At 37.0% G+C, this 25,610-nt stretch overlaps 1 protein-coding gene across 7 annotated transcripts in view; it reads right to left on the bottom strand.

Moving 5' to 3' along the window:
- Nucleotides 1-25,610, bottom strand: part of Slit2 (slit guidance ligand 2) — a 336,048-nt gene that overhangs the window by 68,216 nt on the left and 242,222 nt on the right. For 4 of the 7 annotated variants that reach the window (XM_028865886.2, XM_028865890.2, XM_028865887.2 and 1 more), the window contains 10 exons: nucleotides 24,836-24,907; nucleotides 21,140-21,283; nucleotides 20,865-21,028; nucleotides 19,976-19,999; nucleotides 16,497-16,647; nucleotides 11,143-11,217; nucleotides 9,674-9,817; nucleotides 5,975-6,118; nucleotides 2,811-2,977; nucleotides 1,707-1,839 (listed from right to left, as the gene is read on the bottom strand). In XM_028865886.2, coding sequence (XP_028721719.1) covers nucleotides 1,707-1,839; nucleotides 2,811-2,977; nucleotides 5,975-6,118; nucleotides 9,674-9,817; nucleotides 11,143-11,217; nucleotides 16,497-16,647; nucleotides 19,976-19,999; nucleotides 20,865-21,028; nucleotides 21,140-21,283; nucleotides 24,836-24,907 — 1,218 coding nt within the window. The remainder of the gene's footprint in view (nucleotides 1-1,706; nucleotides 1,840-2,810; nucleotides 2,978-5,974; nucleotides 6,119-9,673; nucleotides 9,818-11,142; nucleotides 11,218-16,496; nucleotides 16,648-19,975; nucleotides 20,000-20,864; nucleotides 21,029-21,139; nucleotides 21,284-24,835; nucleotides 24,908-25,610) is intronic. The other 3 variants (XM_028865888.2, XM_028865892.2, XM_028865893.2) reach the window with 1 other exon arrangement.

The following is a 25,610-nucleotide window of genomic DNA, read 5'->3' as shown; positions in this document are numbered from 1 at the left end:
ACATGTGGATTTAAAATATTATTAATCTATAATTCCATATAAGCAAAAATTAAATAAACACTAAACTACTCACTTTGATTAAGACAAAACATTTTGCCATCAAATTCCAGTTTAGATATAAATAAATGGAATGAAGGGGATATAACTGAATCCTTATTCTTGCACCTGATTTTCTGTTGTATTCCATTCTGAAAACATGGCATGGAAACAGCAATAGGATGCTGAGCTGAGGGACTGACTTGTGAAAGTCTTTTTATATGGATATTGGCCATGCAATTTATATTTAAATATCAGTTATGCAAGCATCAAAAATAATTGGCCACATGTCCTTTTGAGTCTAAAGGACACCGATGAGTCCAAAGAGACAATGTTCCCTTTAAAAGACAAAGGTTATGGCAGTTTCTTCTAATTCCCAGATAATTAATATCTTATATAGTTAAGTATTGTCCTAGGAGTCAAGTACAGAGTATAGTTGACATTGCAAATAAATTAACTATGCAACACTTCCCAAATGGTATTTGATGGAATACCAGTCTTGTAAAATGATCCATGAAAAAATAAGGGGCTAGAGAAACTGTAAGTGTAGGATTTATGTATGTTTAACTATCCTTATTGGAGCTTAACTGGTACAAAAAAGCACAACAAAGGGACTGAGCAATCTCATTGAGGTAAAAGGACAGTGCATCCAGCTAGTAATTCCTAGGTTCTCTGAAGTGGCCTTTGAATTATTGCTTTGTAATTTTACTTTATATTCATTAACCAGGCATAGAATGTGATCTGTAAACAGGATCCTAAATTTTTTGTTGTATCTTTAATCCCCTTGACGTATAAAATATTAGTTGTGTGGAAAGGGGAAAAATAGTGAGACAGTTAGTTTTAAAGGCTGCTTGACACAATTCAGAATCAAATTTTAACATGAAATTTTCTAGACCAGGTTTGTCGTAATTATATTAATTGTTGTGGAAAAGCCAAGCCCACTGTTGATGGTATCATCCCCTAGATTTTGTTCCCAGACATTATGAAGTACAGAGAGGGGCCTGGGCACAAATGAACATGCATACATTCCCTCTCTCTATTCTTTTTTTTTTTTTTTTTCTTACAAACTGTATGGCCGTGGCAGGCTTCTTGTTAACTACTTCTTCTATCTTAAATTAACCCATTTCTATTAATCTGTACTTTGCCACGTGGCTTGTGGCTTACCTGTACCTTACATCTTCCTTGTCCTGGCGGCTCACAGTGTCTCCTCTGCCTTCCTGTTCTCTCAATTCTCCTCTCTATTAGTCCTGCCTATACTTCCTGCCTGGCTACTGGCCAATCAGTGTTTTATTTTTCAATCAATCATCCACAGCACTTCCCCTTTTTCTTTTTTTTCTCAAAAAGAAAGGTTTTAACTTTAACATAGTAAAATTACATATAACAAAACAATTACCAAACAAGAATTACAGTTACAATGTTAAAGAAGATATCCTATCCATCTTATATTGGTGGGTCTAAGGTTTTATATCTAACTTATCTTTTAGTTATCATTCTCTCTATTCTTAACTGTTGACATGACTAGCTGCTTCTAGTTCCTGTCTTAATCTAGTTCCTGTAATGATGGACCTGGAACTGTAAGGCAAATAATTCTTTTCTCTTGTGACATCAGTTTTGTCATAGCATTTGACCCTGGGAACAGAGAGAGAAGAAGGACAACAAACTGAACTTACAGCTCTGTGACATCTCTTGGAATACCTTTCGGCAAGAACTTCAGGCCCTTGTTGCTACATCGGACGACTGTATCCAGGCAAGTACACTCCGAAGGACAACGAGAGAGCGGAGAGCAACTGTTGTCATCATTCCCTGCATCGGCACATGAAGTCCAGAAAAACACAAATGGACAGTTCTGAAGGGGCTAGAGTGGAGTTCACGCATTTAGATAAATCTAACCAAACACAAAGGTCCTGAGCTATAGAACCACTTAGGAATAAGTCAATAAGTGCTTACAGATTGACACTATATACGCATTACTTTCTGGTTCCCTAAGGTAGAATTTCAGAAAATAGCTCACAATTTTGTACAACTACCATAATTTTAACAGTTACTTACTTGTTCAGCTATTGATGCAGTTTTAAATAAGGATATCCCAATACAAACTGGATTAAGGAGAAATTGTAAAGAGATGGACATAAGAGGGCAAATTTCCTTAAAATGTTTAGGAGAATTTCATGGACACCTCCTGCTAAAAGTGTAGAATTCTAATGAGCTCCTTGCTCACTGGCAATAATAATAAAATTTGCTCTACCCATATCATAGGAATAGAAAGAGAATGGAAAGCAATGGCTGAGAGCATTAGAAAAGGGAGACTGTGACTTTTGTTGATTTTAGAAGGACTTCTATGTTACAATGTCTTTGTTTTGTTTTATTGTTTTTCTCATTTGGACATGGTAGCTTCTAAAAGACACACTGAGGAAAAATAATGTTAAAATTAAGCTCTACGAGTATCATTCACAAGTTGTGAGCTTGGAAGTCTTCTAGAACATCTCTAAACAGGCAGGAAGTAGACTTGAATGTGAAAGGGCAACCTGAGCACAAGGGCTTTGCTGCTAAGAACAAAGAAGCAAGCAAAGCAGAACACAGCACAGTCCTTAAGTGGGAACTGGAATGTGACATAAGAGCTGTTTTTGAAAACATTCTTTCCAGACCATAAGTCCTGCTTATTTGCTCCCTTGTTCTACTGTACTAAAGGAAGCACACTCCCCCAGACAACAAAACATCCCATAGGTCCTCTGAACGAAGGTCTAATGACCCATGATTTGTCATGCATTTCTTACCATCATCACAGGTGAAGTCCTGAATGGCTACATCCTGGATGGGGATTTCCTTGAGGAAGTAGGGCTTTTGGCATCGAGGATTTCCTGTTACAATTCTTTTCTTTCTGAGCCATTCTCCCAGCCATGCCAGGTGACAGTTACAGTTGAAAGGATTGGCCAAGAGGTTTCTAAGCATCACATGCAAACAATGCACAGTTCAGTTTAGAGTTCATTTTCTTACAGTTGAAAGGACTAGTCAAGAGGTTTCTAAGCACCATATGCAAACAATGCACAGTTCAGATTAGAGTTCATTTTCTTATTTTTCTAAATCCTAGGTGACCATTTCTCCACACTATTTTGGTTACAGTGATATATTCACATTGTCTTTGTATGTCCATTCCCCTGTATGCACACAATTATATGCAAAATATGTTATGCATAATTTTTCCTAAATATATACTCAGGAACCAAAAGATGATACATTCTTGTAAGAGAATTCTTGGAATAATTTCATGCAAAAAATAGTGAGGGCAGAAATTTAGCATTTATGCAATGAATACCGATAGATACCTTACTTAGAAATAATTTAAAATGTCAGCGATCTAACTTACTGTCAAACTCTCCTGCGCTGATAAAGCAGTAATTTAATATAAAGATGAAGGCTGATTACCTTATATTATTGAGTTTAACCTGACAACAGCTATTCCCTTAATTTGTCATCTCAAGATTTCCATCTCTTGTTTGCTCTAGAGAATAGCTTTCCTATCTAACCTGACAGCTGAGTTGATTAAATGCCAGTTATAAAAATGAATTTACTTCTACAAATCTCAATACTTTTGGCATCTCATACTTAAGCACAAACCTATCGACAATCCCATTATTTATAAACATGCCATCTTTAATATGCACAAATTAGTCACTCCATGTAACATGTCACACACTTCATGTGGAAAAGGAATTAAGTACTTTACTGGATGGATGGATGCTTACTTCACTTTTTTCCCCTAGTGTCTTGAGCAGAGGCAAACATGCTTTTGGAACTGTTCTAACTATCTTCATTTCCAATTCCGTTGAGTTAGTTTAGGATATTTAGAAACTGCTCTGACCAGGATATCATCAATTATTAGAACTGTGATAGCAAACATCATGTTTGGAAACAGACATACAAAAGAGTCCTTTGAAATACATTGTTCAAAGTTTATTTTTAAATGTTTTGAGAATTCCGTTTGTAGACTGTTGCTGGAGGGCTTCTCTCCAGGTTCCCCAAGCCCCGCAGTCCCACAATCCACATATGAAATAATCACTCAGACGCTTATATCACTTATAAACTGTATGGCTGTGGCAGGCTTCTTGCTAACTGTTCTTTTATCTTAAATTAACCCATTTTTATAAATCTATACCTTGCCACGTGTCTGGTGGCTTACCAGAGTCTTTACATGCTGCTTGTCCTGGCAGTGGCTGCAGTGTCTCCCCCCCTCAGCCTTCCACTTCCCAGAATTCTCCTCTCTCCTTGTCCCACCTACTTCCTGCCTGGTCACTGGCCATCAGTGTTTTATTTATATAGAGCAATATCCACAGCACTTCCCCTTTTTTTCTTTTTTTTTTAAAGGAAGGTTTTAACTTTAACATGGTAAAATTACATATAACAAAACAATTACCGAGCAAGAATTACAGTTACAATATTGAAGATGTCCTATCTATCTTATATTTGTGAGTTTAAGGTTTTATATCTAACTTATCTTTTATCATAACTGAGAAAATTACAACTATCTAGTTTTCAACCACATCAAAGACCTGAGAAGGAACATAATGGTACCTGAGAAATGGTAGATGGATGCAAGCAACATTTGGGAATCTTGCAAGAGTAGACCAAGACAGCTGGCAGCCTGGATAGTCACCTAATGTTTCTCAGCATTGTTGGTGCATTCAAATTGGCTACAGGCCTAGAGTATCTGACAGACCATTTTCAGAAGCAGGAATTCTGAGAGACCATCTTACCCTGTCTTGGCAGAGTACAGTGGTCACTTTCCTTGTGTCCCACTTGTCCAGAAAGGACAGCATTGCATTTGTACTGTCAGCCGTCAAGGCAAGGGCAGTTCTTTGCCCAGTAGGCTATTTTGTGCCAAAAAGACAAACTTCCAAATGGAAATGTCTTAGAAGCCCAACATTCTCTCCGGATCAATTGGTGCAGCCAAGAGCAATTGTGTCTCACGTCAACAGAATTTTAAGTTATTTAAATGCCATATTCTCTAGGTCTATGAAGTGTTTGAAGATTACCTATCTGTCTGAAATATATCTATGTATACCTAGAAGACTTAACTAACATGGCTACAAATATGATTATCATAGATGACTAATTATTAATTCCTAGAAATATTCTCGAGTTTCAAGTTGTTTACATAAAATATTATCTCAGACAGGCTCAACTCATTCCTTCCATATTTTTGCAAAGTCATATCAAATGACCTCTGTTGAACAGCTTTTACTGTTGGCCTGTTCATCTTTATATATCTCTTGTCACCATGAATGATTCTTGTAAAGTGTGGTTGGTTGGTAATAACTCTGTCAATTCTGTTTTTATGATGCTTATGATAAAAAATATTCATAGTTGATAATAGGAGAGGAAATCTGTGACATTTATTTACAGTGTTATCAAGTTAGGATAATTTATAATCCTAAATTTAAGCCTATAATTCTAAATTACTGATCCCATTGTTATAAAAATAAATAGCTGCAGAATAATACATATATTGAATTTTACCTAATAAAGGAAGTAATAATGTTAGAAAAACTAAAGTAAGTTTAATGTAAGTTTGCCCTTTTTAAAATGCCCAAATACTCTGTCATGTTTTCATAGAATATTCAGTAATTAATTAAAAGAACAGTATAGAAGATAAGAATTGTAATACACCACCACAAGTCATAAATAAAGGTAGGGGTTATCAATCTGTGAGTTACAATCGCTTTGGTGGTCGAATGACCCTTTTACAGGAGTTGCCTAACCCCATAAGAAAACATAGATATTCATATTATGATTCATAACAGCAGCAAAATTACAGTTATGAAGTAGCAACAGAAATAATTTTATGGTTGGGGGTTACCACAACATGAGGAACTATAATAAAGACTCATTGCATCAGGAAGGTTAAAAATCACTGGAAAAAAGGTAATGCTTTTCTACTTACAGTGTAGATAAGGAATGGAGAGTATCAAATGCCCCTGGTGCAATTGTAGTAATTTGATTGTCATATAAGGAAAGCAGACGCACAGAGCCAAGTCCTATGAAACTGTCGTTTCCAACACAGCTTATTCGATTACTTCTCAGCATCCTGGGGGAAGGAAAAGAACATTGTTATGGAGATAAAATATCAGCCATTCAATTTTGCCTCTTTAAGAATCAAAATCATTCCCTTTAGTAAATATGTAGTATCCATCACTCTTTTGAATGTCTATTTCTCTAGGAATGGGTATATATTCTGGATATCATCCTGCAAGAATAGGATGCATAGAATAATCAGTGCCTAAATTAAGCCACAGAAGGCATGATGAGCCTGTGTGGATTTACACTCCCATGATGAGGGTAACATGTTTTCTTTTGATGATATAATTAGGTTTGCCTGATCACATAATGTCCTAAGTCACCTACTTGAGTCCTTGGAGCCCAGTGATTTATGTATTCAGAGTAGTGTGACATTTGAGAGAGAAGAAAAGGAGGGAGGAGAGAATCAATAGACACTGCAGATGGAGAGCTGAGGGCATCTTGGGGACTTAGTGACTCACTGTCTGACAGGAGCGGAGGGAATCAAGCGTGACTGAGCATTCACAAAGCCTGCATCAGATTGTTTTATTTATGAAAAAATCTGTTCATAGTTCCAAGTTCAGAACTCCCAGAAGGAATAAGTGTAATATACAACAAAGGTTAAATAGGTTTGCCTTGAATAAACTCGATTTTTTGACACTGTCATTAACAGGATTAACACTGTTGTTATTTCCTCACCACTGCTAATGCACTGGCTTAGCTCCCAATTCATTCCTTCCTGAGCTGTTTATTGGGAGATTTTCAAAAGGGAAGAAAATCTCATCTACAAACTTGTAGTTGCATTACGTATTATTCAGAACTCATGAAAAATTAATTTAGTGATCTTTCTACACCCAGAGTAATCACTCTCCCAATAGAAGGGCAAATACAAAACCAGAAAGATAATGTGCTGGCTAGGTTTATGTCAACTTGACATAAGATAGAGTCATCTTTAAAGGCAGAGCACCTCAATTGAGAAAATGTCCCTATGATGTTGGTGTATGGAAAAGCCTGTTGTGCATTTCCTTGATTGTGATTGATGTGGGAGTGCCCACTGCTGTGGGCAGTGCTCCTCTGGCTTTGAGATCTTAGGTGCTGGAAGAAAGGAGCCTGAACACGTCATGAAGAGCAAGCCAAGGAATGAGAACTCATCCAAGGCTTCTGCATCAGTTCCTGCCTCCAGACACCTGCCCTGAGTTTCTGCCCACATTTCCCTTTGATGACATGGAAGTATAAGATGAAATAAAACTTTTCTTCCATGAGTTGCTTCGGTCATAGCATTTTATCAGAGCACTACAAACCCTAACTAAGACAGATATTGAAAAAAATGTTGCTTTAAAATTCTATGCTGGCTAACAAAAAAGAAATAAAACTATTTTCTTCCCACTAAAATGTAGATAAGAAGAAAGATGACTTCTTCTTATCCAGGCATCACTGAATAGTCAGAAACAAATGCACCACAGCACAGTATTCTTATCAGCATTTTCCTTTGTCATGAATAATGGAGATCTGTGGTCTTAATCTTACTGGAGTTAGGGGACCCTGGAAGGGACTGAAGCAAGTTAGTCTCTTGATAAAAGTAAAAAACAAAAACAAAGGACAACAAACAAACATCAGCACATGCATACAGTAAGCTCTGTCTGATGTCTCAGGGCATTTTATGAATTTTGGGAATACGCACATGTATTCCTAACTATCTGACTAGTGCTGAGGAGTTAAGAGGTTTAGGGTGGGACATAGTTTCAAATGCTTAGAACACGAAACCTCAGAGACTGTGTGGAAGGATAGATAGACAGATCCCGACTCATCTACTCTAGTAGTTGACCACTCCAGTTTTGACTCTCAACTGCTCTGTTCTCCCTGGAACAAGTGTATGGAGACAGTTTGCAGCTGCTTTATTCAGGTGGTACAGAATAAACAGTAGGAACTCATCAGTAGAAATAAAATGGAGAAAGCTGATTTCAGAGAACTCACAGGCAATGTCATTTGATTGTATCAAGTCGAAACAAATACTTGGATATGTTCTCCAGGGTAATACTATTGGCTGAATTGTGACTCCCCTAGTTCACACCTTGAAGCTTTTATCAGCTAGGTGACTGCCTTTGGAGAGGGTCTTTAGAGTTTCATGAACTTATATGTGAAGATAAGACACCGGAGATGTCACACATCTCACCCACTCTTCTTTTCTCTACATGAGAAAGAATATAAACCGCAAGTCATGTGTGTTTACAGCAAGAAAGCAGCCAAGAAGGAAGTCTCGGGCCTAGAAGGAGGGCTGAAACACAAATTTCATTTCATGGTGAACATCTGCATCCAGAAGCATGAGAAATATTCATGTGTGTAGTACTCTGTCTCTGGTATCCCACTGTGGCAGCATAGATGGGCTGATATGGGTGAAGTTCTAATCTATACCTCTTACCTTCTCCATAGTAGTGCTGTGTGAAAGAGGGTTAACACTAACAATAAACAGGCCCTCAACTACTGTGTAAGAGGAGGTATTGCCATTTGTTTAGTAACCGGAGACAGCCTATGACATGCAGGCCCTATGTCGTATTTTCTTGGCTAGCCTTCAACACACTCTCAGTGTATCTCCCATAAACAGGCTCAGCATCTGTTTGCATACCATTTAAGAGCAATTCAAAACTAGTCCCTGAGGGAGGTCTGTGACTGACATGCTGGCTATGCTTGATTGCTGGATTGCAGGCTAGCTGTGCAGAGTTATAGCATATATCTATTCTCATATGAAAGGTATAATAGCATAGATCGATTCTCATGTGCTGGTTTATAGAGCATATATCTATCTATTCTCATGTGCCATGGATATATATTATATATCTATTATCATGTGCAGGGGATATATAGCATGTTTCTATTCTCATGTGCAGGGGACACACACACACACACACACACACACACACATTTGGTCAGACCTAAATTTGGGGTTATATTAACTCATCCCGGTGACTAGAGAAATAATTTTCTCCCTCACGCTCTCATAAAAAACAGGGGACTTTCCATTTGCCCATTATACATTATATATAGATTTCAGGGTCAGGTGAGATGCCATTGCTTGAGCCTCTGTGACTGTACTGCCAGGGGCTGATCCTTGGTTGCAAAGAGATCCTTTTATGTGCTCCCACAACGGCTGTAGAATTTTTTTCTCTTCCGGTTTATGAGCCACTACTTTTGGCAAGCATTATTGCAAAGATGCACCGAGATAATTCAAATAAGACAAAATGTTGCATTTCCTGCTTGTTCTAAGTCTCATCGTCTCTACCTAAGCAACCTTTGGGAGACACAAAGAATTTATTCCTCCCAAACTCCCTATCATTAAGCAAGTAGACAAACCCTTTAGCATGTTTCCTTAGCAATTGTGGAAGGATTTATCACAAGCATTGTTTCTTTTCTACTAAAGCATCACAGAGACAGATAAATGTAGCCTCTGGATGAACACAGTTATTCCATTTAAATGCATGTGTCTGGAAATCTGAGTCACAGTTAGGAGGAAAGTGAAACTCACCTGTTTCTGCAGGTGATAATGAGCAGTGAAGTCTAACCCACTTTCATGTGTATCAGGAATACTTACAATGTTTTGAGGCTTTCCAATCCTTTGAACATCTTATGCTGAACATTTTCCAAACGATTACTGGTGAGAAGAAGTTCATTCACACCAGATGCGCCTTCAAATGCTCCCTCCTCGATATCGGTGATCTTATTGTTGCTAAAGTTGCTAGATAAACAGTGTTAAGATGCAGATTTAATTGACTGCTCACTACTACAAGACGCTCCAAAAATATATCTGGTTATTTTTAATCTACTGAATAAATACACAAGTCTTCCACAATTTCCAAGATTTTCACTGCAAAGATTGCAGAAACTTGTAGAAAGTGTTTCTCTAATCCATGAAGTTAAGAGGACAGTAATACTAAGAGAGAATAGCCATTAAAGATATATACTAGACCAATTCTGCTCAAAATGAACTGCGACGATCCTGAGGAGTCTAAAGTCATTAAGGCCCATTATTTGGTTACATAAAGCTCTTATGTGGTCCACTAGGCTTGTCGCTCTCTCCCCAGCACTGGTATAACAGGCCACTATATTTGGATTTCCTTACCTGATGACCAAATCCATTGTTCATGCTTATAAGACAGACACTACACCAATGAAGCAATTTGATTATTTTGTTTGCTGATTTACTTGTCATTCTCATAAACACTGCTCATAGTAAACTGCTCAGTAAACGTCTGTGGCATTGAACCTCTTATTACCAAAAAGACAGTACAGTTAGTGGCATAAAGGAAAGTAATCAAGGAATTAGAAGATTCTCAAGGTATAACCTAATGCAGAGGAGAAGGACACATGCATAGTTTTGGTCTCCTCTGCTAAAAACAATGTCAGTGGCTGGAGCAGCTATATATGTGAGACTGGGGGTGACAAGCGGCATGGACTAACGTCCCTGCTTCCTCCTCCTGTGGACAGGGCGTTCCTACATTCTTGCACACTTGACTTTTGTCCTGCTTCCCCCTTTACTCAAGGACATGGGATACTAGTGGGAAGTTGATGAAAATGCTGAGCTTACGAATTTCCTCTGAAATACGAGCTGTGGACATGAAGTAACACAGATGAGCAGTCTAGCCAGTTTACTAATCATTAATTTTGACTATCTCATAATGAAAGCGTAATGAAGCAAAAGTCAAACAGTTGACATGAATGTGCTGAAAGAGAAATAGCACCACGGTTTGGGGAATAGTAAAGGAAGTTGCAAAACATCACTGAATCCATTTTAATGTGCTTAGATTGCTAGATTCCTGCTGCGGGCACATTATAGACCAGCTGTCTGCTTTAGAGAAGGATGCTAAGGGTTGGCTTGGCGTTGTGTGAACACGTGGAAAAGTACCTCTTAAATAGTACCCTAAATTCATACCCCATGTAGTCATCACATGGACATTTTTCTGGAATATATATATATGAAACTTAGATAAAATGTAAAGATATATAAAATTCACAAGGAAAACACACCGTATACAGTCAATATATAGCTAACAAATGACTTACATTTTACGTAACTGAGGAAGTTTCTTAAATATTCCCGTGGCTTCTAACACTGTGAATTCATTATTATTGAGACGCCTGGGGAAAGAAAAAAAGAAAGAAAATCAAAGTTTTCTCATAGGTACCAAGTGTTTAGCTTGTGTTTGTTACACTAAGGTATAACATTATTTAATGTTAACTTTGAAATACAGCACACATATAAGAGAGAATTTATAAAATTTACTTATGTTTTTATCGTTTCATCAAAATCTTAAAAAGTCAAAAATTCTTAAATATACTGAAATATAAAGAAAAGTCAAAGAATAATCAAAACCATCTCATATACAGTAATCTCTAAGTGAAAGTTTGCAAGCCTTTCTTTTTTCACTATTGTCTACCTTGCATGCATTTCCCCCATAAGTACCGGCTCAGACCTTTATCATTCACAGATCAACTTATACACAATTCAAATACTATAAAGTACTCAAAGTATAGAATTTCATTATATTTGTAAAATAGCAAGCCAGGTGAAATGATTCATACATGTAGTCTCAGTACGCGGGAGGCAAAAGTGGAGGACTGGAGCAAGTCCAAGGCCAGTGTGGTTTACCTGGTGAACTCCAGGCAATCAGGGCAATATAAGAAACTTCATCTCAAACAAAAACAGAAACAACTGTCTCAACTAAACCAAACAAGACCTGGCACAACAATCTTTATTAATGCAATATTCTTTCATCACCCAAAAAGCACTCCAAAATCAATACCAATCATCAGCAATAGACTCTAACTATTATCACAGCCAACTTCTATCACCATCACCCATTGGTGCCACACTACACTTATTCTCTTATTCTGGACATTTCATTTAATTGGAATCCTACAGAATATGCCTTTTGCTTCATCTCATAGGACGTTCTGAAGATTTATTTTATTTTCAATTATGTAATTACGTGTGGGCATGTGCATCTACTTAGGTAGATACAGAAGTCTAGGTGCCCACAAGGGCCAGAACAGGGCACTGGATCCCCTGAAGCTGAGTGGCAGGTGATTATGAGCCAGCTTGCACAGGTGCTTTAAATTAAATTTGGGTTCTCTTGTAGAAGCCATATGATATGTGCTCTTAAAAGCTGAGCCACCTCTCCAACCACTTTAAGATGTTTAATTGTGATTAATTTTATGATGTTATCAGTATTTCATTGTTTTTGACAACTGAACAATAGAATGGTCATCCCACACTTATTTGGCCATTTATCAGTTAGTGGCACTTGTTCTACTCTATATTTTGTCTATTATTAAAATTCTAGGCTGACTGTGGCATGCAGAATTTTGTGTGAATGTACCTTTTAAATTTTTTTTGGGCCAGTCACCTTGAGATTTATTCCAAAAGGCTTTTTATACAATGTCAAGGACCAAGGTAAAAGACCTCCCCATTTCAAGATCAAAGCACAACGTACAGCCAAGTGTAGACCCTTCAGATCACCTGGTAAACCACACCTGTGGCCAAATCATTTCATTATGCATCCCTGCTGGGTAAAGAAAGCTCAGATTCTCTGACACTGAGTAATGTCTTACTAGGCAATGGTCAAGTGATAGCCCGAACTGACCTACTCTGGTAAATTTTTGAGTATATACATAGAAGTAGATTTTGTCGGACCACACGGCAGACCTATGCATACTACATTGAAGAACAAACCATTTTCCCAAGGTCATAGTTTTACTATTTTACAATTAAATTACCTATTTATATTTTTCTCCCACATGTCATTGTCTCCACCCATCTCTGATTTTCTAAGTGATGGTAATGAGAAATTTTTCCCATAGGATCATGTATTCAAACAATTGTCTCAAGTCCTGTTTGAGGAGGTCCAGTCATGCTGGAGGAAGTGTATGTATAACTAGGGACAGGTTTTAAATGTTTATAGCCTCACCTCATTTTCTGAGTGTCTATGATATGTGACCCATCAACCACTTTCCTGCTTCAGTTACCTGATGCCATGATTACCATTTCATGATGAACTCTCATTCAGGATCCCTTAGTCAAAATAAACTCTTCTGTAAGTTGCTTTGGATCATGGTGTTTACACATTTGTGCAAGTACTGCACAAAGAAATACACAATGTGAAGCATGGAGATGAAAACATCACAGCAACAGAAAAGTAACTAACACAGAAGTTTGTTCTGAGAAGTTAGATTGTTGCTATGAAGAACATGGTAGTGTTGATGTTTTAGAGAGATTTGGATGATTCTGGAGAAGTCTGAACTAGAAAAGTAGTTGACTGTTATAGGCAGAACTTAATTAACCACTCTAGGAAGAATCTGGAGGAGTATAATCCTGGAGAGTAATGCAGATATTGTAGACCCAGATCATTAGTTAAGATAGAAACAAAAAGTCTATCAGTAACTGGGCTAGAGAACATTCATTTGTGTGACATTTTGGCCAAGCCTCTGGCTTCATTCTGTACATGTCCTAAGAACTTAGGTAAATTAAAAAGCGATGCATTAATTTCTTTGATAGCATGATTTCAAGGTAAACTAACACTGTGTCTCTGGAATGGCTACTACTGGTTACTTTTATGCATATCTACCATCATAAAGAACAAGGGGTGCACAAAGAAATATAAAATGTGCAGCATGGAGAGGAAAACAACACCAGAAGTCTTAAGGGTGTCCCCAAAGCATGGGCTGCAAAGAAAACTGTAATTGTTAAGGAGCTTAATGGCATAAAAGAAAAGCCCCTTGCTCTCCACTGGAGTAGGAGAGTTGTTCTCAGGGAAAGACCCCACCCAGGTAAAGCTTCAATTTGTGAAGTGAAAGAGCTTAAGGAATTCCTTGCTCCTAGAAAGCAACAGCATATAAAAGCAGCTAATTCCAAGGGTGTGAACATCTATGCCGAACTGTCAACTGAATTTGGCATTATCATCAACATGGTAGCAATTTGGAAGACACAAATGATAGAAGACTGAGGAAATTGTGAGCTCTTCCTGTGTGGAATCAAAGAAGTGATTAGGTCTGGCAATGATGACAGAGTCGGAGTCCCTGTAAGGAGGCCCCAAGTAGACACTGAAGAAAGCCGATGCTGCACTTAAGTTTTCCAATGACACATTTGCCAAGAAGAGCTGCACACAGGAAGTGGAACCAGCCCAAGAGTGAAGTGTATGACATAGACTACAAACCTGCAAGGAGAGGTGCCATCTAAATCCTTTGAAACTGAAGCCCCCAGATACTAAACATGGAACTTCAGGCTTTGATGTTTGCCTTGTTGGGTTTTAGTTTTGCTTTGGCCCAATTTTTCTCCTTCTTGAATGGTATACCCTCATTCTTCCTTTTTGAATGGTAATGTATATAATATGTGCCATTGTATGTGGGATGCATTTAAAAAAAGATTTAATGGAGACTAAAATTACTTTGAGTCTCAAAAGAGACTTAATACTTTTGAACAGTGTTGAGACTGTTAAAGACCAAGGGTTTTTTGAAGTTGGATTAAATGTATTTTGAATCATGAGATGGCAATGAGTTTGACTCATGAGATAGCAATGAGGCTATGGGGACCAGAGTGAGTAATATGGCAGTTTGAATGAGAAATATTCTCTATAGGTTCATTCATGTATTGGAACACTTGGTCCTCAGTTGATGGCACTGCTTGGGAAGGTTATAGATTTTTTTTTTTTTAGGAGTCGTGGCTAGAGGAAGTATGTCATGAGTTTTGTGAGTTTAAAGCTTTTCACTGTGTCCTCAGTCTCTGCTTCCTGTGTGCTTATGAAAAATGCTCAGACAGTTCCACTCCTTTCTTGCTCTGTGGACTCTCCTGTAACCACACAAACAACTTTTTATACTAAACGTTGCTTTTCTTCTTGCTATGTTATCACAGCAGCAGAAAAATAATAGTTTTGCATTTTCTAAGAACCAACTTTTGCATATGGTTAACTTTTCATTGGAAAAATGTTATCATGGATAACTTGACCATCTCCTAAGGTAACATAACCTTTATATTGTTGAATTTTAAGAGATTTTAATATATTCTGCATATAAATTCACTGGCAGTATATGACTAGTAAGCATTCTGAATCTAAATCCTTTACTGAGAGCATGCTTTGCAAACACTTTTCTCTTAAGTATTCATTTTATATGTATTATTTTAAAAATATCAAACTTTGAAAGCATATAATTTTTTCTGAATCTTACATTAGAAACTAGGTTGTAGTAGAATTATTGATTGGAGAATAAACTTGTTTAATTAATTATCATGCTCAATATAATATCACGTGTATGCAGCATTATCAGAAATAAACTAAAGTCCACGCATAGCCACACAGAGTGGAATTCAGGGATCTTGCTACATGTTCTCTGAATTTCTGAAAATTGAGTTAGTGAATATACCATGAAACAGTGGGTGTAAAAAAGAAATCACCAGCACCACAAAGAAACTAGTTTCTATTAACCCTTTGAAAGACATTATTTCTAATTATCCAAACTGCTTTGAATTCATTAAATAACAGGCATGGGTATAAATACAGTGGGACAGAGATGCTAACGCACAATCCCTGAAGTCAAGAGGCTGCAATCTAGTTGAAGACAGAAGGATTATGCATACACACAGAGACAATCAACTTTGGAAAGCAATAAATGACAAATACCAGATGGTGCCATAAATAAACACAGCTAAGATGTTCAGAAAATGATTAGATTTCACTACTGGCTTCATGGGTCTTGGAAAACTAACACTGTATACTTTCCTTTTATAACCAGGAAAGGTGAACTACACATGAGCGTAGTATCTGCCAATAGTTCTGAAATTACGTTTTTTTCATACTCTGGATCCAATGGTAAATTTGTAAATATAAATTTGATCATGTCTTAGTTTTCAGTTTTCCCTAATCTGCTATTCACTGTTTATAAACAAATAAACAGCAAACAACTATTATTTACCTTTCAACTGGCAATCACTGAGTCCTTTCACTTGTAACAGAGAAGTAGTCAACGAATCCCACAATAGATTTTTTGTGGTAAGTATCAAATTATTTTGTTTGGCTGTTTTAAGAATTAAATGTCTTGCAAATTTATGAAGTGCTTATAAATGTTCTACCATAGTGAATATCTAATAATAACCAGATATTCCTGTTATTGTAAACATTAGTAAATGATGACTGAATTTTGAGTGATAATTTGATTGTTCAGTTATAGCTCTGCCTGACGATTGAACTGAGATAGTTTTAAACATATTCTTGAACAAAGAGGGCCTCTCAATTCAGCATGTATTAATTAAGTGAATTCAATTATTCAGAATTAAAATGTCATGACAAAAATCCCAATGTTTTCATACAGTCTCTTTGTGTCCCTTGCTCCCTCCCAGGCAGGATCTTGTAGCCGGATGAACTTACAGCTCCGCTGTGTACTGTGGAATATGGTCTGGGATTTTGTTGAGTTTTTGATTGGAGCAATCTACAGTGGTCCCTTCACAGCGACACTTTTCAGGACAAGCCAAGTCTGCAAAGCAGTCTCCACTTAATTTTGATCGATAATCTTCTGTGCCTATTGAGGATTCAAGCCAAAAATAAGATTCTGAGTCTGAATGCTAGAATAGCCATTAATACATAGGAAGAAAAACAGTAGGATAACTATAGATTATGCAGCAGGGAGACAACTTAGGGCACTTTGGTCAATGGATGTCAGGAGAGGATTAAAAGAAAGGCTTGGAATTTTCTGGAAAAAAGAGTGACCAGATTCACACGACAGGAAAACATTAATAAAGTTGAGCTTTTCACAGCTGTACTTTCTGCTGATCCGGTTCTGAGCCATGCTAGTCTATTTCACAGCTAATCACACAATGGCTATGAATTGTTAAATTTTTATTTTTATTTTTCTGAGTCAAAAATTGAAAACATATCTTGTAATAAACATACTCCTGTATATTATTGTAAAGTAGGGCTTTTAAGGAAAACCATATACTTAGGTTTTAAATTTTTCTATGGACTTTGTTATTCTCTCCCTCTCACATAATCTTCAGAAACACCCCCAAAAGCCCTCTTTTTTTTCATTTTGACTCTATAAAAAAGACAAGTAAGAACTGCCTTAAGCCTCAGCAGCTTGCCATGCTGTAGAAAGCTGCGTGACGTTCCATGGTGCTTGACGGAACCATGTTTTACTCATACCTCGCAACCACATGGTTAGATCAAGCACAACAGAAAATCTCGCTACATTATCACTACACCAACCACTAGGCCAGAGGGAAGACCGAGAGGAAAGACGAAGGGAGGAGAAAAGCTACGGACGGTCTGGAAGCATCATACTGTTCACATGACATGCATTCTTCCCGTAGAATGTGTATGATCGTTGTGAGAGCATAACTACCGAAGGGTGCCTGGAAACACAAAGAAGGGGCTATATGGAAAGGTGCCTCCCGAGTTCCTCAGAACTGCAGAGCGGAAACCACAGCTTTCGGGAAGAACATCCAGGAAGAAGTTGAAGGTAAGCTACAAGGACAACAGAGACGCTCAAGAGATCTGTGGTTTCTTCATGGAAAACGGGCGCAAAACATCAAGACTAGAAGGAGGTACATCAGGGACTGAAAAGAGGGTATGTTACATTTCAGATGTGACACTTTTACTTACAGGCCAAATGGTGAATTCCTGCAAAAGAAAAGATCACCAACAAGGAAAGAAAGACAGAATCATCCTAGTTAAGGTTATAGACACATGTATATCAATCTATGTTCTCTTCCTTGTTTCTTTACTATGACAGTCATGGAATGGCACTGTGTCATGTGTTTGCCGTGCTTTGCAAAATTCATAGCACCTTTGAAGTATCACGGCTTACAGAAAATGCAATGGTTTAAAAGATGTGCAGTAAAAATAAAATGCTCATGGGTTCCTTTAACAGCTGAATTGTCTGCAAGACCGGTTTTTTATTGTATTATTACTGGAATGTTTAGAATGCCATACAGAAGAGCAACTGAGGAATGCACATATAAAATGAATGACAAGCCAATGATGGAAAGTTGCAAGGACTATAGATAGAATCTATGCATTAATAGTTAAGGGGTAGGTCACATGCTTCTGAATGACCTCCAAGTTTTAAGGCTTATTACTTCATGGGAACATAATCAGAATCCCAAAAAAAATTTGAAATGCCAAATATAACAATGTATGTGTCACATTATATTATAGAAATAAGTGCCATTCTATTTATTGAAGAATCTGTTTTTTTCCTGTCTTCAGAGATTACTCCACATGAAAGCTAACAGTATTCTGATAACAATATCGACAATAGGTTCACTGAGTATATTTATAAAATTTAGAGTCAATACCATGGTAATCAACAATTCTTATTTTAAAACCATTTATTAGGTAGACACAAATCTCAAATAGTATTTGAGATGGAAAAAGCATAATGGGAAACAAGTAATCTATGTGCCACAGCTTCTATAAGTTATTTTAAAATATAAACTGAATTATCAAACCCTCAGGATTAAGACATAATCTTTCATATAGAAGTTATTTTCTAAAACAGATCTGGGCTCCTATCTTCTAGCAAAAGCAGAAAACGTAACTATCACAACAACATGATTTTTTTGTATTGCATTGAGTTATACTGGTATTTTTGTATCTAAATTATTAAGAAGCTGAACGGAATAATTTGGTAATTACAAGGTGAATTGTCACAGTATTGGGATTCAAATCATACTGGTATGCTATGCACAGTTTGGTTTTCAGAGTATTCCTTTTTTTTTTTTTCAGTTAAGTCTCAATTGTTAGGTAACTTTGCACTTAGTTGGATAAAAATAACAAAACTTATACATTGATGATGAACACTAATCAATTGACCTCAGCACATTACTGGTTATACATGAAGACACAATATGTAGACTATTGAGCATTGAAATTCAAATTAATCGATATAATTAAATCTATTAAATATATACAATTAATTAAATGATAAGAGTAAGTAATAAATACATCCTTAAAATCAAGGCCAATCAGTACTTTATCTACATTTTAATACATAGTGTTCTGAAGCAAACAATCAAGAGGCATTTGCACAGTTGGCAGGCAAGACCAAAGTAAGTAAAGGGCACCCTTGAAAGAGCTAGCTCTACACTCATCAGTGTGAAGGTGTCCCATGGAAGCAAAGGGAGGAAACACCACAATTGCATCTTTAGAAACACGGTCTCCTTCTGCTTAGATTATTCGAGGCATTTAGTGCCCATTAGCTGTTAATGACTTCAAGATGGATGTGAATATCCCTTTGGTAGAGAAATAATCCGACTCCAGACAGGCAAGAACGTACAATTACAAATAAATTAATAATTAAAAAAACAAGTGCAGCTAAGTCAGCATAAAACAGCTGTTTTATATTTTAAAAAGAACGAACGTAAGCACAAAGTCTTTTCAAACCCAGAAGCTTTTAAAAAGAAAGTTTTTTCCTCCGAAAATGCAGTTCTGCATATTTATACCTGATTTTATATAGAACTAGCTCTTTGACAATAGAGAGGCTGCTGTCTTTAAAACTAGCCTAGTAAGCTACATTTTAAAAACAGGCTGAAAGATTAGAGAGAGAGAGAAAAAACATGATTTAAGTAGTAAGCCATAAGTTCAAACATTTTGGCTACTGTGAAAAACTGCAGATAATGTGCAAAGGAGAAAAGGAAGAAGGTGGGTTGGTTTTTTTAAATAAGAGTTCAAAATCAGAAGCTGCATGCAGAGGTGGGGCTTTCAGGGTCCAGCTACAAGTGATCTATGCATAAGTCCCTCTATCTATGAGTGTTCACTGTACTTCCCAAAGCATGCACATCAATGTTTAGAAGCTATATAAGTCAAGGAAAGGGTGTCTGCAGTTAGTCCTACCACCGAGCAAAACCTACCTGGAATGAAATACTGTTCTTTAGCTAAATAAAAAAAAAAAGAGAAAAAATAGAAGATGTACCTGAATGTCAGCAAGCAGAGATATGAGTTATATTAGATCAAGAATGGGCTAAAGTTATACAAATAACTAAGTGACAAAGCATATTCACAGAACTAAAACAATACACAGTGAGTGATAAACTTACAAAGATGGACAATAACAAAACTAGTTTTTATATTAGATGTTTAGCATGAATTAACTACACAATGGTTAATGTGCCCAGAAGAGTTAGGTAGCACACTCCCCAAATGATAGTGAATGTTTCCTAACATCAGCACACATATAACAGTAGACCAACATGAACAATGGTTCCCACTTAACAGTTATGCAATGATTTGTGTTGGGTAAATGCAGTATTTCCCAACTGTGAAAAGATAGTCTCAAAAAAAAAAATGTGGCTTCCCAGTTTATCCCAGAAAGAAAGGCGGCATCAGGAAACTCCTACCCTCTACTTCTGAAAAAAAAAAAGTAACCCATGTAATCAAGTCTTATTTTGGATTCTGAATGAATGAAAGCATGTCTGACAGTTTGAAATTGGTCACTAGAGACTGGTACAACAAACAGGAGGAGTAACACCACTTTTAAGCAGCATTTCCAGTTATCTGAACTGTAAGGGCATACACACTAAGAGGGATCCAGGCATCATTTCATTGTTTGGTATTCATTTTGCTGGTTATATTATTTGGGTTGTGTCTATATTTCTCCCACATTCCTCCTCCCCAGACAGAAGGAAAAAAAATGAGATTGTACAATGCTTGGTAATCAGCTGAAGGCAGCTGCTGTTGCTAATTCTCAAGTAGCCATAGCTTTCGGTCCTAAGGGAAATGGCTCATGAAGTGAGAAATTACCTGAACAACGGAATTTCTTGCTTTTGATCTGTCCAATTCTTTTGTTAGCCAGGCGGCGGGGGCTGGTGCAACGGGCACCGCTGGTCTCAATTGGGTTGGTGTGTAGATAATCCGCTAGCCACTTGAGATGGCAGTCACAAATGAAAGGGTTCTGGGCCAAATGCCTTTCAGAAACACAGCAGAGGAGTTTTATACACGATTTGCTTACAACTCGACTCTCACGCTCACATTGAAAGTAATCATCATTATACTCGGTAAAAGTTGTGAATACATACATAGTTTGGATGGCTCTGAGAGCTGAGAAGGTGCCCTTGGCAACAGTCTGAAGCTTGTTGTCATATAAGGAGAGTAGGTTCAAGTTGTGAAGGTCCTGAAAAGCATCTACCCGAAGGCAATTTATCTTGTTGGCATTCAATAATCTGTTTGATCAAACAGTCATAAAATTAAAGTGTAGCAGCTCATTAACTCACCTGTAATATAGCCCTTCTGTAGGAAACCCAATCAAGAGAAATGCATTTAATTTTAAAACTAATGTTGTAAATTTAATAATAATGTAGGAACTCTGAATGGGAGATTGGAGGATTACATTAAAAAACAAGAGACAAATGGTAAAGTGAACTGAAATTGAGTGGTTCAATAAAAATGATCAAAAGACTGTGAAAGATAACTTAGAGGTAAAACCATAGACAAAGGTAGGTGAGGCCTAGCTGCTGTTGTCAAGAGCAAACTAAAAATAATTTAGATGATTATTAGTGTCTCCAGTCACTTTAGAAGGTTAGTCTCCTTCTAAAACAGCAACCAGGGTGGTCCTTCACGAAATACCCCACGCAGGACCATGCAATAGCTCTGATCTGAGTACACGTCTAGACAGAGAACATCCTTCAGAATTAATGTCCAAAAGGGGCTATAGCTCACTCTTGGGATGCCATGGCCTCACTCAGTACCCCCCCCCCCCGAAATCCTCTTGTGGCTACTCGAGTTGACACTTTGCTCTTTTCCATTAAGATCAGATTCGATGTCCTCTATTCAGAAATGTCTCCCAGATGTGTGGCTTGCTTGTCACATTGCTTTCCTGGATTCTGCTAAACACAAACATGATCCTCTTCACCCTTACACTGCCTCACATATTTTCTGAGTTTCTGCCTCTTTCCAATCCCTAATTCTTTCCATTCATTATATTCAGGCTGTTTTTTTTCTATTTTTCTAACATATACATATATATATACACATATACATATATGTATCTTTGTATCATATATGTCATATATACATATATATCACACATTTACACACACACACACACACACACACACACACACACACACACACATAAAGTTACCAGTGACTGTCATTTGTACCTAGAATGTTGTGGGTATTTTTTAGTTTGTTCCCTCATAGTTTATACACCTCTAGTACATACTACATGCTCAAGTATATCTGCTGTCACATGACTACCTGATAACTCTCCTGGATAGGAAAGTTACACTATTACATTCAAGGCTCTAACACAATATCCTACATTCTCACTCTTCCCTAGATTACATTAACATACTGTGAAAGTGTACTTTAGAGATCATCTGCTGGTGGGCATTATTCACGTAGGTTAAATACGATGGTTATATGTGACTGTGTCTTATCATTGGTGCTATAAATCTTTTTCTGGAATATAATTTCTACTTCGGCATAGGCTGCCCTCTCTATGACTTCCTAAGCACCGTAGGTAATGCTACATGGTCTCATTACCTGTTTCAAGCTGAGTGGCACATTCCTCTAAATACAGTTTAGCTATCTTTGCGGTACTTATTTAATGTTCTCTGTCTCTGCCTTTTTTAATTTTATTTAGAGACCTAAACCATTATAATAGCTCAAAATTACCTGCTATGTGGTTTGAGTAATTCTCATTATGTAACATAATGAATAAGTTTTCTTATTGACAATGAATGTTTACAGCTAACGAATGTTTGGCTTTCAATTTTTTACATTCTTTATAAACATGTGAGACTGTGCTCTTTTCCTGATATTCCTGTTTTCTGTACTTTGTGTTCACCCATCAGGAGCTGAAGATTTAGGTTTCTTTATGGTGCATCTAAAATTTTCCGAAAAGCCCTGGACTTTTTTTTTTTTTTTAATTCAGGGTTGATGGTTTCAAGAAATACATACCGTCCCACCCTTGGCATTAATATAAGCAATGCTGATAATGTTACTTAATTCATATGTTGACTGAATAAAGGTGTTGGAGAATAAATATTAAAGACGAGGTTGTTGAAAGCAGTTGTTTCTGTGAGAGGTCAGTGCTCATTCTAAAACAGCCTGGTGTGAAGACTAAAGACAAACCAGCCATATTTCCTTAACTTCCTTCTTCTTCCTACCACCCACCTGTTGGTAGGAGGCAAAGCTAAGAACCTTCCACGTCATAATGCTCTTGGCTATTTGCAAAAGGATTGGGATAACCTATTTTTTAAATCCTGGAAGGCTGAGGAATGGGCCATTGTTGGGAGCTGGGAGCTGGGGTATTAAAAACAATAGCTTTATAAATAAGGTTTTCTCACATGCAGATCTCTGTGCTTTACTCACACGTGTGTTACAGTAACCATAAATACCTCAGTTTTGAGTGTTAATGGTAAATAGCTCAATGATGATAAAAACAAATGAGGATACTGGGCATGGAGTGTGTTCTTGGAAAATGAGAATGTTATCAATGTGGTAGCAATATTTGGCGATAGTATTATATTATAACTATAATATGCAAAAACATTTATGATATATAATATGCATAGTCATTTTATTAAATAAGATATTGAAAAACTAATTTCAAAGAGTTAGAACCTTTAAATGATCAATTAGCTCACAGGAGCAGTGTGTACCATTACTTACTAATGTATGTATCATAAATTGAGTAGATTATATAGTGCCAAGAATTGAATGATACACACAGTAATTTTTCTTTTAACATTTGGCTTTTTGCATATTTGTATTTGGATGCGATTCAAACTACAGTCATAAAGAATGGTGAAAAGAGTTTAACACAAGTATACTTGTGTATAATAGTGACAATAAGTTTCTCAAGTAAGGAATAACAGCTGCATTAAGGAAGGTTGTGGGGTTACTAGTAAGTTTTGAAATCAATCACCCGAGTGCCAATGAATGAATACTATTGAAAGAGAGAACAGTGTTCCAAAATTAAGAATTCTGAGAGAGACTGGTTGTGAGCAAGGTGAGGAAAAGCATCAAATCATGATTATCTTCATATTGAAAGCTTCCAGAGTAGGGTCTGCCATAAATGAGGTTGCTAGGTAGTGGGTGTCACAGACTAAATTTAACCCTTACACTGCCTTCTTATGCATTCTGTTTTAAACAAACTTGCTTTACAGGCACTAAGATACATGGCATCAAAATCTGGTACCTATACAAAGAGTAAATTTTTCTTTAAATATAAACGAGGGGCAGCTCTAGTCTATGCAGTGCAGTCTTTAATACAATGGAGAGAGTCAGAGACACCTCAGTAAAGATCAGTTGGGAGACTGTCACCATGGCCATGTGTCTTACTGTACTCATGCCTGTGCTTGCAGAAGTTAGTCTGGATTTTACTGTTAGATCTTCTGTGCTGAGTGGATTGTAACTACATCCCATCTTTATGGCTCCATCCTAGCTGCTGGTAACATCAGAAATGAGAGGTTTTATGGGATGCACACCTCTCTGCAAAGGGGCAGCCAGAACACAATTATTCATTGTACTGTGGGCAGCCAGAAGACAACCATTCATTTTATTGTGGAAAGGAACATTCTTGGACAGTTCTGAAGAGTTTCATCTTCACATAAATAGCTATTACCAATTTTATCACTGCTTCATTAATCATATTCATCTCATTAAGTTGGGCCATTTTGGGTTGAAGCCTCCAGATAATAAAGAGATGATGTATTAAAAAAACATTCATATGAAGTTCCACAGATCTGTAGCAATGGAATACTTACAGTAGTTGTAAGGAAAATAGTCCTTCAAATAAACTTTTTGGGAGTTCTGTGATCTTATTTCCATACAAGACACTGAAAAAAATTATAGAAAAAAAATTAGAACCAAATAAGTCTAACTAGTTCACACACACACACACACACACACACACACACACACACACACACACACACACACCTAGGGAGAATAGTAGGCATTTAATATAGCATCCAAGTGAAAATTGAGTGAAATAAAAATTGTCTGATTATGGATAATATACAAACTTACAGTACATAATTTGTACTGCATCAAAAACAAAACAATCCACAGTTTATTTGACCTTTTGTGAAAACAGTCCTTGTCAAGCTGTAATGTTTTCTGCATAGAACATCCTCACACATGTGCATGCACATATTTTGTAGGCAATCAAAGCACAGTATATGTAGCAAATGCTATCAGTATAGAATCTATTGCCCATTAAGAGTGATTTCATGCTTAAAGTACTGGTATATAAGTAGCAACCCATATAAGGGCAGGAGCTTAAAATATTAAAAGGTATAATTTGTATGTTGAGGAACATAACATCTGAGAAAATAATGATTATAAATATGAATTAACATTTCAAGTGTGTATTTCCCATCCATCAAGTGTGAAGATGAATGAACCATCAGGACATTGACTTCTGACTGCACACCAAGTGAAAGCATTAAAGGAAAGGACTTTGGCTTAATCAAATCAGTATCTGCTACCTATCACAGGTGTTAGGATAGAGTGAGGTTCTGGTACTGGATTGACAAG

Source organism: Peromyscus leucopus, chromosome 10 (genome assembly GCF_004664715.2).
Source record: "Peromyscus leucopus breed LL Stock chromosome 10, UCI_PerLeu_2.1, whole genome shotgun sequence".
Taxonomy (NCBI): domain Eukaryota; kingdom Metazoa; phylum Chordata; class Mammalia; order Rodentia; family Cricetidae; genus Peromyscus; species Peromyscus leucopus.
The sequence above is the reverse complement of the archived record's forward strand: the minus strand, read 5'-3'. Positions and strand labels throughout refer to the sequence as shown.